Raw genomic sequence first — 18101 nt, 5'->3', positions numbered from 1 at the left:
CACAACATATAGTCACATCCAGAAAAAGGATCTTTATATACATTAACAATTCTAGCAGTTTAATATAGAACATCAATCAGAAAATGACTGGAGCTGCCACAGAATCCCCACAGTGGGGATTTCTATATGGTCACTGCAAATAAAAAACCCACAGGAAACAAATTAAGTTTCCTCTTCAATTAACTTTAATTTTTAAAACCAATAGCTCGTGGGGTAAAAATGAGTTCAAGGCTCTCTGGCTGGCAGAGCAGTAAACCACACTCAAAGCAGACCCTCTACTGGAGAGTTTTGAAGAAGTCCGTGCCCATGAACACAGCGCTGGCGTCCCCCGACACCCCTGCCACCCTCCTGCCCCTCAGCTAATACCCTGCACTCTCAGAGCAGGAACAGTCACACTACAGTCAACAAGGATATAAAAGACAAGTCACCTTCGTAGGGATTCAAAATATATATTTTTTAATGTTGGAGCTGCGTGAAACATCCTGGCGAGGAAGGAGTACCACAGTAGAAGAGCGTGCGGTCTGGACTGTCCACAGTGAGACGCCGTCCGTTCACAACGAGAAGGCGACCAGTCGTCTGCGGTCGGGTCTCCAACACGATCGGAGAGACGAGCCCCGCCAGTGCCGTACGAGTGTATAAACGTCTTCAGAGAGATTGGCGTCAGGGTGGCGTCCGTCCGCGAGCCACTCTTCTCCAGGCGCTCTGCAGGGCGACTCGCGCCATCAGGACAGTGATGGTCAGGTTGCGCTTGTACCACTCCCTGCCAACAGGGGACACAAAAGATCATTTTAGATTACACAAGACCAGCGGTCATCTGCTGAAGGAGTATCAACACTCCCTCCCTCTCTGTAGGATCAATCGACACAGGGCCCCTGGTGTGAGAGAGCCCGAGTCTCCTACAGATATTGAAGAGGCCAACCATGTGCACAGCCGGGAAACAACTGACCCTGCGCCCATGTACACAAACAGTGTCCCTTTACGCCATTCAGGACTCGAGACCAGGGGAGCCTGCCACTGCCCATTCTCTGTGCCAATGTTCCTCGAGGGGCCTTGGTCTACCTACACTCTCTCTTAGGACCCCACTACTCCTGGAATAAAGCAACAATGTAAAACTCACTTGTTGTATCTGGCGTGTTTCTGCCTATTTGCCTCCAGGAAGTTTTTGTAAAAGGTGGCCATCTCTTCGGTGCTCAGAACTCTCTTCCTACCTGAGAGGAAAGCAGAGAACAGAGTCAGGTACCACCCATCCTTCAAAATGATATTCCCCACATTTACGGCACTGCAGCAATATGCCAACACAAACAGAGGGCGAGACACAAGGCAAGACGGACACAAACAGCCATTTGGACAGAATGCACTGACCATCCTCGTCCCTCAGCCCCAGGCCCTGACACGTCAGACAGGAGTGGATAAACTCTTCTTTCTCCTGAAAAACACCAATGATTACGATTAGGTTTGTTACCCTAACACCTCAGTGACAGGGGAAGAGGGAAAACTAACAGCAGCCGACAGTATTGCACATCATCTGCAGAGATTCAGATATATGGTAGTGTAGAAGTGTGCAGTAACAATTACAAAAATCCAAGTTATGAAACCAACATCATCCCAGTCTTCACATGTAACTACTCCTGCAGAGACCAAGAACAAACCTAAACACCCCCCAGCTGTCCAGTGAAGTACGACTGCCCCCTAGTGGGGGAAAATACAGAGGCCTGTTAGCTGCACATGGTTCAGACAGAAAAACAATACAGTAATAACATGGTTTTAGATTTAATTGGGAGGCACTGCCATCTAGTGATGATTTTTAAGCCCCCACCCCTCAGCCAACATAAACAAGTGAAAAATGTGCCCCGAGATTGCATCAATAAGAAATCCCCGCTCCACACCCAAGACATGAGTCACCCCAGAAGCGCTCCAGAAACTTCCAGCTCCGAACACTGACCTTGCTGAAAGACAGGTTCTGATTGGCCCAGAACTGCTGGTTCCAGTCCTCCGTCTCCTGCCTCAGGACCCTCAGGCGGGCCTGCAATAGGCTCTCGTTCTCCGGGACGTGGAACCGGATTGGTCGGATGTTTGACAGTCTGTCGGGGGGGCCAATCCAGTCGTGCCTGGAGTCGGCAGGAGGGAGGAAGCCTGGCCTCTGGAAACAGGATTGTAGAGGGGAGGGGGGTGCAAGGATTGAGAAGAGGGGACTCCGGTAAATACTAATTGGCTGACATTTCACTCTACCTCAGTTTATTTTGATTAACACCCCCCCCCACCATAGTGGGAAAAATACTCTAATGTAAACAAATCACCAGACAGCAAAAGATCGAGATGCATAGATGCAAATTTACATCTGATCGAGGTTATTCAAAGAGTCCCGAGTGCTCTCTGATCCAGGCGGCCAGGCTCTGTGACTGCAGTCTATTTAAGGGCAGTTACATAAAGGCAAAAGTCACCGCTGCATTACTCTCCACCCCACCCGACCCCACTCAAAATCAAACTGGAAAAAAAAGCTGGATCAGCAGCACTATTCAACATCAGTGTTGCCTAAGCATTGACAGTTCTTGAGCGAAACAGAAATGATACATCTCTCAACTCAGTGACTGGAGCCCAGTCTCCAGTGGAGTTTCCCCACACGCCTGTAAACAGTGTGCAGGAGACAGGCGCAGAGTTTCTGATCAGCAATCAATCCCATGTACACATCCCAGCTCTGCCACAAAACAGTAGTCATTGATTTAAAAAGCAAACAAAACAGCTCGCAGGCGGCATCTTTAAATGAATGTATCCTGTTCTGAATCTGATCAAATTCAACAAGCTGTGCAATGCAGCCCACCATGGTGGCAAGGCGTCTGGGAGACTCTTCAGTCAAACATACGTCTCCACTTCTTAGAGCAGGGGTCCGACCCCAGTCCTGGGGGTCTCCTGGCGTTTGTTCCAACAGGGGCTCCCAATTACTTAATGGCAGCCTTCACTCAGGTGGGCTTATCTAAAACTCATTTTATTTTTGTAGACTATCTTACAAGTTGCTCCTAGCCCTAGTCCTGGAGGAACCCCTATCCTGCCGGTTTTTGTTCCAATGAAACTTAATTACTTAATTGAACTAATTTCCTAAATCAGAACCTTTTGATTATTTTAAAAAGTAGGGGTCTTAAGTATAGAATTGTATAAACTTACATTAAATAAGTCAAATCTTAGCAGATTACTTCAGTTAAGTAATTAAGAGCTCGGTTGGAAGGGGGTCCCCAGTGGCAGGGTTGGGAGCCGCTGTTTTACAGGGTTAATGACCCTGCCGCAGAGAAACACGGACTCCCCCTGCAGTTTCACAGGGGTGATCTATACCCGGTTTCCCCAAGCTGCAGGCTGTTACCTCGCACCTGGCAGACTCCACAGCAGCTGCTTTCTCCCAAATCATTTTAGACAGACGAGAGAACAAACATGCATTGCAATCTGCACAAGACCCAAATGCGTGTTAAACCCGAGGTCGATCAAAGTGATCAACACGTCTTGCTAGTGTCTCTAGGTCATGCAGCGGTTAAGCGATTTTAATCGTGTTGTGATTTTTAAGTGTGCTACTGGTGTCAATGAGAACAAGCGATGAAACAGTTTGGGATTTGCATTTCGACACACATCTGTAACGAGGTTTAAGGTCCAAAACAAAAAACACAACCAAGATCACCGCCGGACACACACCTGGCCTGTCCTGCGCTCTGGTGCAGCCGGCTCACCGTGGCAGCAGTACGGCCGCCTGCCTGTCCAGACACCGGCGGACCGGGACCACGTCTCTCTGCTGCAACGCAATACCGTCCATGACCGACCCACGGCGGCCCTGGCGTTCATCTCTGCCGGGTCACTCCAAAAACCTGCCTCCCCAGCCGCACAACAACACACACCATCAGACGAGCCCCACGCCGCACGTCACTGCGCCTCTCTGCAGCAGGCCGCATGGGCGACCGACTACCTCCACGGGGTTTAAGCGCCGCTCCATCTCGATTTATAAACAGGATGTCCTGGCGAGACTCGGTGCGGTCGGTTTTTAAAATTAATCAATTTATCAATTAATCCGGGGAGGAATGTTAATAATGAGTTAAATTCAGGTTTCGATTTCATTAAACTAAGAGCTCGTTTGCAATCCCCGGGAGGAGAGTTGAAAACCACTGCCCTGAGTAGCACATGGCCTTAATTGTGCCAGGACCGCTGGACATTAATTACCCTTGACATCCAGGGGCAAATAAGGGGACAAGTCCCGCGGTGGACACCTACGTCACGCTTCGTTAACCGCCTGACGTGCGTGCTTAACCGAACCCCGGGTGTGACTTCTCTCGGCCAGCCCTCCCCAGTCGCGGAGCTGTGTGATGAGGAGAGCTGCGTGTTTATCCCACCTTCCCCGCTGCCCCGATGGCTGTCCGCTGGTTATGCAGGTAAGAGACACGTCGCTGTCCTGGGCGCCTGAGCCGGGCACTGACAGTCCTGCCAGCTCTGCTCGAAAGGCCGTTGTTTATTTGCGGTGTGGACGGCTGTCACCCTCTCAGCTGATCGTATCGCCGAGCCACGGGTTTCTAGGGGGCTTTTGTCTGGTGGAGAGAAAAGGAAAACGCATTGGTGCAAATTTCCCCCATTTGGGGTGTCTCTGTGAGCAGCTGCATTAAGTGGTGTGTTTATTTTTGATTGCTTTATTTGGGATGCTGCTCCTCTATCTGCCCGATACTGGGGGATTTAGGGAGGGATCGCCAAACAGATGAGCTCTTGTTGGTCCACAGAGATGGGGAAATAGGTGCAGGAGGAGACGAGGACACTGCCGCTCGCTGTCGGTGTGCAGATGTGGCAGGACGGTTGGGCACAGATGTGGCAGGACGGTTGGGCACAGATGCGTCATCGCAGGGATGCGTCGTCCCCGGCTGTCAATAATGCACCAGTCAGTGGAGGGGATGGGGAACTGCTGCCTATGCTAGGGGGTCTGTCTGTTTTCGGTGTAGGAGGCGGTTGTCTGTGCTGTTAATGTGTCTGCTGGCAATACCGAGCCCGGCAGGACGCCCTTGGTAACTGAATCGTGTGTGTGTGGTGTTTAATGCAAGACAGTAGCTTAGTTAATGTTGATGTGTGTAATACGGAGAGACAACGACCATCTAGGCTGTATAGCAACAACAGCAAGGTGGAAAGCCTTTTTTTATTGTTGGTGGGATGGGGATGAGGGGTACAGAGAGATCTGCAAAAGGGTTTCTAGTCTGCTGTGTGGAATTAAAATGGATCAGCTGTCAAAGCTCTCTCTCTCCTGTGGGAAATCCACGCCACCTGATAAAACAAACTCCATCTTTATTTATTTTCGTCCACAAGTGCATGGTGTAGGCCTATAAATAATCCTGCAGGAAGCCCGGGCACGATGACAACCCATAGGGTGGTTTGGTCTTGAGCCATTAGTGAGGAGGAGAATGGAGGGTTAGAAATGACAATAAAATAAGTCATTACAGATTAAGCATCTCTCACCGCAATACTGACAGTATCTCAACAGGCTTTGTGTAGAGAGTGTGGATCTGAATAAGAGCATCTGCTAAGAAATAAATAATAATAAAAATATCACCCAGAGTATTCGGTGTGTGGAAATAGAACTTTATGTAACCAGTCAGTGATTTCTGGAATATTCAGCCATGTGCTCCACTGGTTCTGTTTGATTTATTGATACAGGTTGAGGATTGAGGTCCGGTAACCTGGGTTTGGGTTCTGCGGAGATCCGACTCTGGCTCAGGTGGGTGGACGAGCCCAGGCCCGGCTGTTGCGCATTAGGTGTGGTTCAGTCTGGAGCTGTGCCGTGTGTGACATGATAAACAGACCCTGCCATGCGTGTGTTCAGGCCTCCTGGCTGTGAGTCGCGCTGACGTGTTTGGTGGTGAACCTGCCCTCCCAAGCAGTCGGCAGGTGTTTTGAGCCTGAGCTGTGCTGTCACACAGAGACACCCATGCCGAATAACTCCAGGGCTCCTGTGTGCAGCTGGGCACTCACCGAAGTGTGTGTTCATTATTACTGTTCTTATTACTATTATTAGTCCTACAGGGAAAGTCAGGGTTGCACTAGAACCTATTTAAAGCTAATCTACCGTTCATTTCAAACTGTGGAAAGAAAATAAACCTTCAGGAGCCCATAGGGGTGCACCTGTAACGCACGCAGCAGCCTAGCTTCCTGTTCTGGGAAGGGTATAACAGAGGAGCCATTACCCACTCAATGTTGTCCTCAGTATGAATGGATTTGAAACAGGAGCTGTATATTGGATTTGGGGCTCTGTGCACCAGGCAGCATTAGGATCCCTGGGGGGAGGAAGTCAGGAAGGGGCTGCAGAGCTGGTCTGTGTTTGCATGGCTTAAGCAGCAGTGCTGGGCATGCCAAGGGATGTCAACATCTGTCCAGGGTAGCAGCAGCTGCCATAGATGTTCTGTGGTCAAGCCCCGTGTCCTGGGTCTGCTCGGATCATCATTTTACCTCTCGATAATTGAACACTATTGAAATGCATTTAAACTGCATACAATCAGTGGCCCATTCCCCCACCACTGCTTACTGCGAGAGGTTTTACACACAAGTGTCCAAGCAGGTTAATACCAGCACGCTTCTCCTGCTTTTCCAAGTTTCCACCACGTTGGAGATTCTTTTCTGGGTGACAAGAGTTATCAGAGAGCGAGAGAGAGCGTTGTGACAACCTGCGAAAGGATTAATCCCAGCAGGGTGAGCTGTCCAGACATGGATTGAAGTCAGAGAGGAAGGTCACCGACCCGCGGGGGGAGTCAGCTGTCACGGAACGGAGCGCACTGGAGAGGTCTGAGAGATTGTAAAAAGGTCTGCGTATCCAGAAGGTTAGCCTATATGTTGTAGAAAGAATGAGAGGTGTGTTCACTATCGTGCCAGGTGGGACAGGGTGCTACTGAGAGCCTGTTAATCAAACAAGTTGTCTCACTATGGAAAAGTTACAAGGACGAGTTAAGCATTGTAAGTGATTAAGTCACTGCTCCCTGTCCAAACATTGCTCACAGTCCTTTATTAACTTGGGAAGGTCCTGTCAGCGGGAGGCGTTGCGCCGGACTTATATTAAATGTGCAGACGCTCAGATAAAGAAGATGAGGGAGAGAGGGTTTGAGTTACAGATTCACCCCCCTTTAAGTCGTAAGTGGATTACTATCTCTGATTGCAGCGCTTCCTCGCTGTCCCTCAAGTGATTCCTGGGCTTCCTGAATTTTTAAAGTTGTTAAACATTATCCCTACTCTGGCAGCGCACAGTGGCTGTTCTGTAAGGCCTTGGCATAAGGGGCTTGTTGTTTCATGTCTCCAAAATGCATGTGCATGCTTCTGAAATGAGAAATACAAATACTGGAGGATTAAATTCAATAGAAGGTCCATGGATGTTGAGAAATGATTACACTCATTATGAAAAGCACACACACACATTCCTACTTGCTCTCTCCCTCTCCCTCATTGACACACACACACACGCATACCGATCAGAACATCTAGCAAGCCAAGTGGAAGAGAGCCTGTCCCTTTAAGATGGTAGGACACGAGGAATAAATCCATTGTGACATCACCGACACATCATCAGCCTCACGGAAGAGCAGCTGCAGTTGAGCGCCGGCCCCTCGCGATTGTTGCGATGTTGGCGACTGGCACATTCCCTGGGTGTCTGGGGCAGAGCCGGCCGGCAGCGCTGCAGTAGTCGAGTGCGCTGGCGTTTCCCTCAAAAGGCCGGATCTGGATCTTCTTCAGGCTAGTTTGGTGCCCTCTTATGTTGTCCCAGTCTTTCTCGTGAGTAGTGATGTCTTCAGACGCCCTGCAGTACTCGCTCTCCGTTGCATGTCGTGTTTCTTGTGGGAGACCCAGTTTGCAGGTGGGAGGAGGGGATCAAAGTTTTCTTCTTCGTATGGTGCTCAAGTACAGAACACAGCGAGGGAGAGCGCTGTCGGGCGTGTTCCTGGTCAAAGAACTGCAGATTAAAGTAGGTTTGGCTCTGTGGAGGGTGGGGGGGTTGGCATACTTATTGACAGTGCTATCCCTGTGTGATCCTGTGTTAAGCAAGGCCGGGCGTGTTGTGTTTGTGATGTGGCTGGCAGGGTTCAAAGGTGCAGGTATCTGAGTGTGGAGGCGGTGATGTCGCAGTCCCCAGCAGAATGCGTCTTGGCTCTTTGTGGATAGGTCTCGCTGTGCGGCTACATCAATCGTTTGGAGGTTTGTTATTGTTTAAGCCTCTCTTCCTGTCTTAAATACTCTTTTCTTTTCTCCATTTCCTTTCCTTCAGTAAACGAGATCCTTGAAAGAACTGCCATCTTCCCCAAAAACTAACCTTCTCTTGCCCCACTGTTAGTGTGGTTGTGTTGTGTCGCCCTCTCCCCTGATTGCCCCATCTCTCCCCTGTGCCCCTGCAGCCTGTTTGGGAAACCCTTTGATGGTGGCAAGAGGATGGACCCCGGCAGCCAGCACCCCTCCCTGGCGCGGCTCCAGGAGGTGCAGCGTGAGTGCCAGGCACTGGGCCAGCAGGTGGGCTCCTTCAGCGGCCTGCAGAGCGACCGCGAGTACCGCCGGCTGGAGCGCGAGCTGACGAGGCAGCTGCTGGAGGTGGACGCGGTGGAGACGGAGTGCAGGCCAGAGCTGCAGCAGGCCCGGAAGCGCGCGGCACAGGAGGTGGAGGCGCTGCTGCGGCTGCTGGAGGAGAATGCCACGCACCCGTCGCGCCTGGCCATCGAGGAGCTGAGCGGCGAGGCACAGCGGCTGGTGGAGGAGGGCGTGCTGGCGCCACAGCGGGCCGGCGCAGTGGAGATTGGTGACGAGCTGGTGGACGCACTGCAGGAGCTGGTGCTGCGGCTGACGCAGGTGAAGACCGGGGGACGGGTGCCGCTGCGCAAGGCCCGGTACCGCGCGCTGACCCGCCTGTGCGCCGTGCAGGACGTGGTGGAGGGCCGCACGCAGCAGCAGGCTCTGCCCCTGCCGCTGTCGGACGACACGCACGCCGCGGTGCAGCACATCAATGGCGTGATGGTGCGCGTGAGCCAGGCGCGTGGGGAGCTGATTGCTCTGCTCATGGGCCTCAGTGACGGGGACAGCTGCGCACACCTCTCGCGCGTCCTAACCGAGCAGCTGGTGGAGCTGGATGCCTTGGACGTGTCGGGCAACGCCGCCGTCCGGAACTACCGCAAGCAGGTGGTGGAGGAGATCCACGGGCTGCTGAAGCACCTGGACCTGGAGGGGGAGGGCGACGACACGCGCAGGTATGCAGCACAGCGACGCCGCCATTAGCCTTCAATAGATACATTAAAACGTATCTTAAAAATATGGAAATGAATAAGAAACAGTAGTGCAAGTGTGCAAGCCGTTTACAGAAGCCTGCCTAACTCTCACATGTCTGTTGTTGTGTGTGTGTCTCTCTCTCTCCACAGGTACGACCTGGCGCAGAACGACTCTATCCGGCAGATCGAGGGCGTGCGCCGGCGCGTGTCGCAGCTGCTCTGGGAGGTGCTGCAGCAGAGCGGGGCGTGCGATCTCGGCTTCACGCCCAAGACGGAGCTGCAGGGACTCCTGACGCAGCTGGACGAGGTGAGCACGGCTCGCAACCCCTGCATCCGGGAGGCGCGGCGCCGGGCGGTGCTGGAGGTGCAGGCGGTCATCACCCACCTGGACCTGCGGGAGGCGCTGCGGCGGCGGCAGCCCTGCGCCGAGGAGCACCCCTCGCACCGCGCCGTGTGGCAGGTGCTGGCCAGCCTGCTGGAGCTGCAGGCCCAGGTGCTCGGCTTCGACGGCAAGCGGGCCGACAAGAACTACATGATCCTGGAGGAGCTGCTGACCAAACAGCTGCTGGCTCTGGACGCTGTGGACCCTCAGGGCGACGAGATGTCCAAGGTGGCCCGCAAGCAGGCCGTCAAGTTCGCCCAGAACATCCTCAGCTACCTGGACATGAAGACGGACGAGTGGGAGTACTGACACGGACAGCGCCGGCAGCTGCGGTGCGCCCGGTCCGGTTTTGATTCGTTTTTAAGTCTCCCCGCCACCCCCTTATCCTGCATGGGGTTAAAAAACAAACAAAAAACTAAATTAAAGATTGGAAAGACGGCAGTGTACTCGCCTTCGAATCGGTCCAGGAGGGTCTGCACGCCGTCAAAGATTCCCGAGAAAACTGTGTCCGACTTCAGAGAGACGTGTTTTTTTTTTTTTTTTTTATTATTTGGGTCTCCTGAACAGCAGCGATTGCATTTTCCAGTAGTGTGCTTTAAACATACGCAGTGTCCTTCTCACAGGCCGGGCGCGTCTCCGTGCCAACGCCCGGTCGGTGTGGAGTTTAAACTCGTACCTACTGTCAGTGTCTTTCAGCTCAGCAAAAAATATCATATTTATACTACTAATACTACTAGTTGTGAGGTGTACAGTGACGTGGTGGTCTGGTGGGTGAAGTGAATAAGTGTCTGTGAAAAAAGTCTTCAGATTTCGGTGCTCTGTCTCTCCAGAGTCTCGGCAGCTCTGGGCTCTCTGGTCATTTCATACTTTGATTGTATTTTATCGTGAATATATCCTTTCTTCCTATGCTCCCCCCATCAACGGTGACGTAAATAGGCACACCAACACTGAGAGAACAGGACGTTTGGGGAAAAGAGAAGGGTGAAAAAACAACCTCAAAATGAGAGCTCGGCAGTGGTGACATCCCTCTCTCAGGTCTCGGGTCTCAGGTTTCTCTCTGACTCTTTTTATCTCCTTTTTGTTATTTGATACCCACCGCCCCACCCCTGAGAAGTGCCGCGAAGGGGGGACAACTTTGCTTTTGACTAATTGGCTCCGACATCACGTGGCGCTGGCCTGCCTGCACGGCCCCGGCTGACCTCTCCGCAAACCTGCGATTAAAAGGAGAGGGAGGGGGTCGACGCACCAAGACAAAACGCAAAAATCTACTAGTGTCGGTCCCGGCGGGGTCCCGGCCACGGGGTTCTGTGTGTGTGAGCCGGTTCTCGAGGCGGGAGATGGTGATTCAAGTGAACGAATTCGAAGTTTAGCCGAGTATGAGAAACCTATTTATATCTGTGTTAAACATGCTGTGCCTTGCTCTTCTTTGTAGTTATTGAAATGGCATTTCCCTCGCCTGGCCAGTAGCCACAGCCTAATCGGAGCAGGCAGGGAGGCCAGCGTGGACCTGGATTATCCAGCTAGAAGGGAGAGAGAGAGAGCGAGAGAGAGGAGTTATGTTTTTAATTATTAACCATAAGCACAAGATCGATTGCGCCATCTGCTGAAGGGGGAACAAGGTACAGGGTGTGTTGCGCTGTACTGGGCTCTGCATGATCACACCCGGTACCAGCCCTTTATAATAATAATAAATAATATTGCGTCCCGTCAGTCCAGTGCAGCCCAGTGGCACAATGCCGGCACCGCGCTCCCCGTACAGTATTGCATGTTCCCCAAATGTGCAGTGTTCCCGGGCAGGACAGGGGGGAGCTGTGGATCAGAACCTTGCTCCGAGGAAGAGGGATTTGTCACAAGGCCTTACTGAGGTTAATTACCCCTACAGCTCCAGCGCCGCCTCTAATCCTGAGAACCTGTAAACAGAGACGACAGAGTTCCTATTCACTTTCTGGGCAGAGGTAGAGAGAGAGAGGTAGAGAGAGAGAGGTCTCCAAGATCGGCCCGTCCCCTCGGTGCTCTTTCCTGTGCATCAGTGAGAACCCAGCGGCCTTCCGCACCGCACAGTGATGCTTCCCCTCTTCCGTCATGTTTCTGCGAAGCCCCTCGACCCGCGCAGTGCTATCACAGAACCATCAGCCCCTGTCCCGGACCGGGTCGCTGCCTCTCCCGCCTTGAATGTGTCCTGTTTCCGTGCGTTTCGTTTGTGGACTGTGAGGCGATATAAACATTGTTTTTTCATATGTGTATCTATATCTGCAGTAATTGACATTAAGATACAGGTCTGCCATTCAGAACATATTGGCGTTTATTGATCAGGGGGCTGGAGATTTTTATTTGGTGGGGGGATAATGGTACAGAGGAGCAGATTTTTTTTGTTTTTTTTATTGTACTCTCCTCTCGCCTCCAGCAGAGGTGGACACCGCGGCACTGACCGACACTGCGCTGGGGGGCCGACTCTGCCGATTCCAGTGGGGGGGGTGCGTGAGCGCTCTACTATAATGGCAACCGCCCCGTTTCCTGTTCACAGCCAAGTCAACGATTGTAAATTAATGAGTTGCTTAAATAAATAAGATAATAAAAGAAAGTTAATTTAAGCTTGTAGGTTTAGTTCTTCGTTGAGAGAGCTTCAGTTTTGGTGTTTTGTATCCGCCCCCAGAAGGGACCGGCCCCCTCCCAGGGCAGAGGGGGTCTGGGAATTGCCCGTGTACAGAGGGAGAGCAGCGCTTCTGTGCTCTGGTGCAGTGCGACAAAGCCTGTGTGTGTGTGTGTGAGAGTGTCAGGGGAGGTTGTACAGGGATTTAGAGCAGCAGGATTACACAGACAGGACAGCACTTAGCACATCTGTCATGGTTATACCCAGCGTCGTTAATTTCGGCTTGTCTTCATAATCCGCACCACTCTGCGTTCTCCGAGAATAGCTCTGCCTGGGCAGTGGGTCCCGGTCATGGAAGGGAGGCGCACACGACACGCGCACGTGGCAGCGCCGGCCTCCTGCTGCCCGACCCCGCAGCCCTGTGGAGTATAAACACAGTCCCCAGCCGCAGAACCTGAGAGTGGAAGGGACAGGGTACCCTACAGAACATTAAATGTAGTGTAATTGAGGCAGTTAGTCCTAGGAGCTGAGAGTGGGGTCTCGGGGTGGGTGGGCAGCTCTGAGTGGGTGACAAGAAAACCGAATGACACCTTTAATTGCCCAGGGGAATAGGGGTAACTGCTTCTCCAACTGCCCTCCCCTCTTTCCCTGCAAGAGAGAAGGGAAGCACTGGGAGCTTCAGCGTTCTGGAATGAGAATGTAGTCAGAATGTCTGCCAGGACCGACGCTGCTTCTGTGTCCGATTGTTTCGCAGTTTTTTTTGTGGGTGTTGTTATTAAACGGAGAAGACTCTGTCTGTTAGTACGAATGAAGGCAGCATCCTCTACGGCATCGTGAGAGGGCACGGCGGGGGGCCGCCAGCTTGTGGGCGCGCTGGTGCAAGACTCTGAAGATCTGCAGAGACATTTCCTCCCCTGGCATCCCTCGCTCCGTGGCGTGGGGCGTCTGGGAGAGCGCCGTGCGGAGCTCATCTGGATGCAAGGGGTCAGACGGTGCTGGGGGCCACGGCCCCGATGCGGTGCGCGCTGTGAGCGGGGGATTGACGAGTGTCTTGCTGTCAGAGGTGTGAACTGAGCTGCAGGGTGTCGTGGCTTGTGTCTCTCTCTCTGTTTATCATCTAGACACAGTGTCTCCTGTCTGTTGACTGCTTTCCAAAAAAACGCTACTAAAAGGAAGAAAAGTTTGTAAATATTTTGAAGTGGTAAATAAATCTATAATTTGACAAGAAAGACGAAGCGCAAGACGTGGTTCATTGCTGTGTATGACCGAACGGATGGGTGTCTCCGAGAGGGAAGCAGGGGACCCGGGGGACATGGCTTAGAGTGACATACAGCATGGGGGGGCCAGAGGAGTGTGGCAGCCACAGGGTGGTGCAGGCAAGGACTGGAACGGCCACCGGGGGGCAGTGTGAGCTCACAGTCGGGTTCCTAGACTCCGGCATGGAGAGTTGTTATGGCAGTGACACCAAGAGCACTGGGATGGCAGAGGCAGGTAAAGCAACGGGTGCCGGCGCGAGGCCCCTTGAGTCTCCCAAACAGAAACCAACACACAAGTGCCCACAGGTCCCCAGCGCTGCCACCGCAGTGCCATTACCACAGCCACGGCACGCACATGGCAGCTGAGAAAATGAGCAAAGGTGTCTGGGGCCTCTCCTCTCCTCCAGAGTCCTTCCTAGTTGGAATTGAGGAGCTGACATAATTTTAGAAAGAGGAAGAAGAAAACAGGATCATGGCAGCACACTGTGGCTTCTGAGCCAGGGGCGGTCTCTCCCGGGCCAGGGGATCGAGGGCAGGGACCCCCATTGAGGGACCCACGAGCCTCAGCATAAGCAGACAGTTCTGACCCGGCACCAGCGGGGCACACTCTCCTCCCTGCCAGTTCTGCTTGGGTTCTGGTTCTGTCCAGTGTGGCAGAGACAGAGCCCTGTGAATCTGAGGGGCCCCCGGATGCACTCTGTCTGTCCTGGGCATGGGGGTATCTGTGTCCCCTTTGTTCTGGGTGGCAGCAGGATCTCGGTGTCCCCCTGGCAGTGGCGGGGTTTCGGACAGCCGGCCCAGCTTCCATACACAGTGGGTCTTTGTTATGCTGGCGGGCCATGCGCGCTCTGGTTCAGCTCGTGTCTCTCTCTCTCTCTCTCCCTCTCCCTGGGTGGAATGCGCCGCTGCCAAAAACACACTTTCCCAGATCAGCTTCCAAAACCCTTGTCCCGCTGTCACTGCTGAATTGGTACCTCTGCTATAGTCTGCTGTCCAGGGCAGAGCAGTGGGCCCGATCCGGTCCGGCGACATCTGCAGTGAAGCACCTCAACCCTGTCCTCTGTTTTTATTCTTCTACCTAAAATCCTATCTGCTTTACGGCCACCAGGTGGAGCCACAGACAGAGGCCTTGACTTAGCGGTGAGGCCGAGACCGGAGGGGAGGGGAGAGAGTGCAGCAGTGTGAGTGTGTATATGTGAGTGTGTGTGTGTTGGGGCTGTCAAACACTGAGGCTGTGACTTCAGCAGTGTCTGAGCAGTTTAAATGCATCTCACATTCACATCACATATAGATACAGAGAGAGGCTGAATGGCCGCCCGCCTCGCCCTGGGTTCGAGAGCTGGGTTACAGCAGAGGCCCTGTCCGCTCTGCAGAGGTGGAGGACTGACCCACAGTGGGGCTGCGCTGGCCAAATCCCAAAAGGGGTCTTCCCGGCTGCCACCCCCTGCATGGGCATCGCAGTCCAGTTCCTGCTGTCCCCCCCCAACCGTCCCTCCACTGCTGAGAGATGCAGCACTCAGCGATGCTGCCTGCTGAAACAAACAGATAAATAAAAATAGATACTGGAGGGAGAGAGAGAGAGAGAGAGAGAGCTGCCCAATCAGCACCTGCGGCTTCGTAATGAGGACGGCCTCGTTGCACACAACTACACACACGCACACATATACCATCTACTCAGGACCCAGCACCCTACTTACAAAATACTAAAATAAAAGCACTCAGACATGTTTTTATGTGGGGGGGAGTATGCGACAGTGGAAAAGGTCCGCCCCTGGTCCCGAGGTTTCCCACACCTGTCTGTGTAGGCAGAAAATACAGGAGAGAGGAGAGGTTTAGACGCACTCTTGCCATTTCCTTCCCTCAGAAGGGGGTGTGAGCGACAGAGGCATTGTGGGTAAAATGCATGTTTGCGCATTGTCTGATCTGTCACCCTGAACACACACCGCCTCACTGCTCTGATAACTCAATCACACGGCAGTGGGGTCCTCTCTGTTGCCCCCATCCCCCTCTTCTCTCTCTCTCTCTCTCTCCCCCCCCCCCACATTACTGAAGCTCTAATGAGGGATTGAGCCCCTATCTTTATCTTTTTGGGAATCTGAAAGACACAGGATACAGAGAGACAGAGACACAACACAGGACAGAGATAGAGAGACACAAAGATACAGAGACAGAGGACACAGAGACACAGGACAGCCATACAGACACAGAGACGCAGGACAGAGCACGGCTCTCGAGACCCCCTTCCGGCTCTGCTGCTCTGCTGGCTGCGGTCTCCATGGCGACAGTCACGTGGGGGCTGCTGTCCCAGTTTCGCTGGCGGCTGCGACTCAGGGTCTCGGGCTTTCCATCAGCCGCTCACTCAAGGAGACGGGAGCCGCTCCGAGCGTCGCCTCACACCCCCCGCCGCGCACACGGCCCCACACACGTGCGGCTCAAACACACGCATTACGTAACCAGCATCTCCGGGCTTACATAAACGTGTTGCTGGCTCCGTAAGCATGAAATCAGAAATAATGGAGAGGGAGAGAGAGAGGGAGAAAGGGAGAGAGAGAAACAAAACCAAACAAAGCAGTTCTCTGCTCTTACGATTACATTTCCATTCACCAGGAGGCTCCCCCCCCCTTCTGAGCTTCACACACAGGCAGGTCCAAATAAACTCAGATTACATTTCAAATACAAATACACCGTCCAGCTTGCGGTCTTAATGCCGAATGATGCGCCACCGTGCGCCCATAACCGTCATCTGAAACCATCTCTCTGCTTGGACAGACCTGACCCGGGCAGAAGCACACGGTCCTTCATGTGCAGCCTCCCTGCCCCCCGCCCCCACAGAGCAGCTGGGTCCTGCGTGAGCTGTGCGGCAGAGAGGGACAGCCTGCTTAACAGTTACATAACCACACAGCCGGCCGCGCCATCCTCCCTGGCGTCTGTGCCAACACAGCCATGGACACACACACTGATGTTAACCCCGTGAGCTCAGCACAGGTCCGGCTCACAGCTTCAGGCACCGCCGATCCCCAGGGGTTTGTATGTGTTCGGGCCCAAGCGGTGGGCAGGCGTGTGGGCCGGTGTCAGGGCTCCACACCACGCGTGTTACACAATCGAGTTACCCACGACTGGGACTGCAGAAAAAACACACCAAAACAAAACCGGACATATTTCAGTTTACAAAGCATGTGTCATATAAACCCAAGGTGCAGCACCTGGGCAGAGTTGCCCCCCGCCCTCTGAAACAGCATCAATGCACACGTACAAGCACAGTTCACTCTCCAAAAGTAAATAAAATAAAATACAGAGGTTCATGCAAGATGCACGCCGCCTTTGTTAGTTTTATTATGCGGGAGGTGACCCCTAGGCTGGGGGGGTGCAGGGCCATTGCAGACGGGGCTCGGGGGGCCCTTCTCTCTCCCACGCTTGTCATGGTAATCCCCTCCAATCGCAACAAAGGCGGTGAGAGACGCCCGCACCTCGCCGGGACCCTGAAAAGAATTCTTAATCTGAGGGGGAAAATCGCTGCTTCATCTGGAGGGGGATGGGGGAGGACTTTTCCAAGGCTCGCTCCCATTGTGCCTTAATATTGTGGGATTGTGAAGATCCAGGAGCCGGTGCGGTGCGGCGGTGGTGGGGGAGGGGACCGGTCCAGCGCTCTCCCTGGTCCCCATCAGTCCCGTCCGCGCTGCTCTATGTAGGTTAATGCTGGCTTACCGAAATCGAGGCCGCCTGACCTTGAGGGCGAAACCCGCGACACGGACGGCGTGCCGAGGCGGTTACAGGCGGGGGGTGGGGGGGAGAGAAAACCCGTTAAGGGATGATTTGCATTAACGTTGCCCTTATTAAACTTCCTGGAGAGCGAAGGCATTTAAAGCTCTAATCGGCAAGAGCCAGGAGAGTGGCACTCGAGACGCCAACCTTTAAACTTTTATCTCGACGGCTTAGGAACGGAAGCCGGTTCCAGCCGGCTCGTTACCATAGGAACAGGGATTACTTTCGCCCCGATGGCCTTTGCTTTTCTCACAGCTCCGTCTTTAGACTTTAGAGTAATCAACCGTCAGACTCTCTCTCACACGCACACGCACATGTACACACTCTCACACAGTCACAAGCCCATGCACACCCGCACAGACTCACAATCCACACACACACACACACACACACCCCCCCCACGCTCTGCAGGTGCCACGCGGCTGAGCTGTCCCACATCCACAACCTTGAGAAAGGCGCAGCGCTGCAGCACGGCACAGAACGGGGCCCCCGGGGGCAGCCAGACCCCGCCTACAAACAAAGAGGAGAGGAGCGGACCCCCTCCATCGGCCGCCCGGGCCCAGTCCTCTGCTCGGTTTTGTGTGACCCCGTTAAACTTTTCCCTGATGCGCCGACCCCCCTCCAAAAGACAAATGTCTGCCGATGAGAGCAGGAATCGAATGACAGCTCCGGTACAAAAGCCCATTCTCTCTCCTTCACAGTCCAGTGGAGGACTGCCGGGTCTGACAATGCGGTATTATTTGCGAAGGGAGAGAATTAATAGCCGTGTTTCTTAAGGGGGGGAGCGGCTTGCGATCTCATCTGCGTGGGAGACTGTGTGTGTGTGTGTGTGTGTGTGTGTGTGTGTGTGTGTGTGTGTGTGTGTGTGTGTG

At 53.4% G+C, this 18101-nt stretch overlaps 2 protein-coding genes across 4 annotated transcripts; one reads left to right on the top strand and one right to left on the bottom strand.

Annotated features, from left to right (window-relative positions):
- Positions 1 to 433: 433 nt before the first annotated feature.
- coa8 (cytochrome c oxidase assembly factor 8) lies at positions 434 to 3955 on the bottom strand. Its single transcript, XM_066693997.1, has 5 exons — positions 3676 to 3955; positions 1943 to 2140; positions 1363 to 1426; positions 1118 to 1208; positions 434 to 760 (listed from the first exon to the last, which is right to left on the bottom strand). Exons 1-5 carry the CDS (start codon positions 3820 to 3822, stop codon positions 661 to 663), a joined length of 600 nt encoding a protein of 199 aa, XP_066550094.1. The 5' UTR covers positions 3823 to 3955; the 3' UTR covers positions 434 to 660.
- Positions 3956 to 3996: 41 nt separating this feature from the next.
- On the top strand, positions 3997 to 13440 carry bag5 (BCL2 associated athanogene 5). Of its 3 annotated transcripts, XM_066693993.1 has the most exons (4): positions 5855 to 7954; positions 8070 to 8184; positions 8382 to 9221; positions 9390 to 13440. In XM_066693993.1, the coding sequence occupies exons 3-4, from the start codon at positions 8416 to 8418 to the stop codon at positions 9928 to 9930; spliced, it is 1347 nt and encodes a 448-aa protein (XP_066550090.1). In that variant the 5' UTR covers positions 5855 to 7954; positions 8070 to 8184; positions 8382 to 8415; the 3' UTR covers positions 9931 to 13440. The 3 variants fall into 3 exon arrangements, with proteins under 3 accessions (XP_066550089.1, XP_066550090.1, XP_066550091.1); XM_066693992.1 differs by lacking the exons at positions 5855 to 7954; positions 8070 to 8184 and adding an exon at positions 3997 to 4403; XM_066693994.1 differs by lacking the exon at positions 5855 to 7954 and having other exon boundaries at positions 7990 to 8184.
- The last annotated feature ends 4661 nt before the right edge of the window (positions 13441 to 18101 follow it).

This window comes from Amia ocellicauda, chromosome 21 (genome assembly GCF_036373705.1).
Source record: "Amia ocellicauda isolate fAmiCal2 chromosome 21, fAmiCal2.hap1, whole genome shotgun sequence".
NCBI lineage: Eukaryota > Metazoa > Chordata > Actinopteri > Amiiformes > Amiidae > Amia > Amia ocellicauda.
The sequence above is the reverse complement of the archived record's forward strand: the minus strand, read 5'-3'. Positions and strand labels throughout refer to the sequence as shown.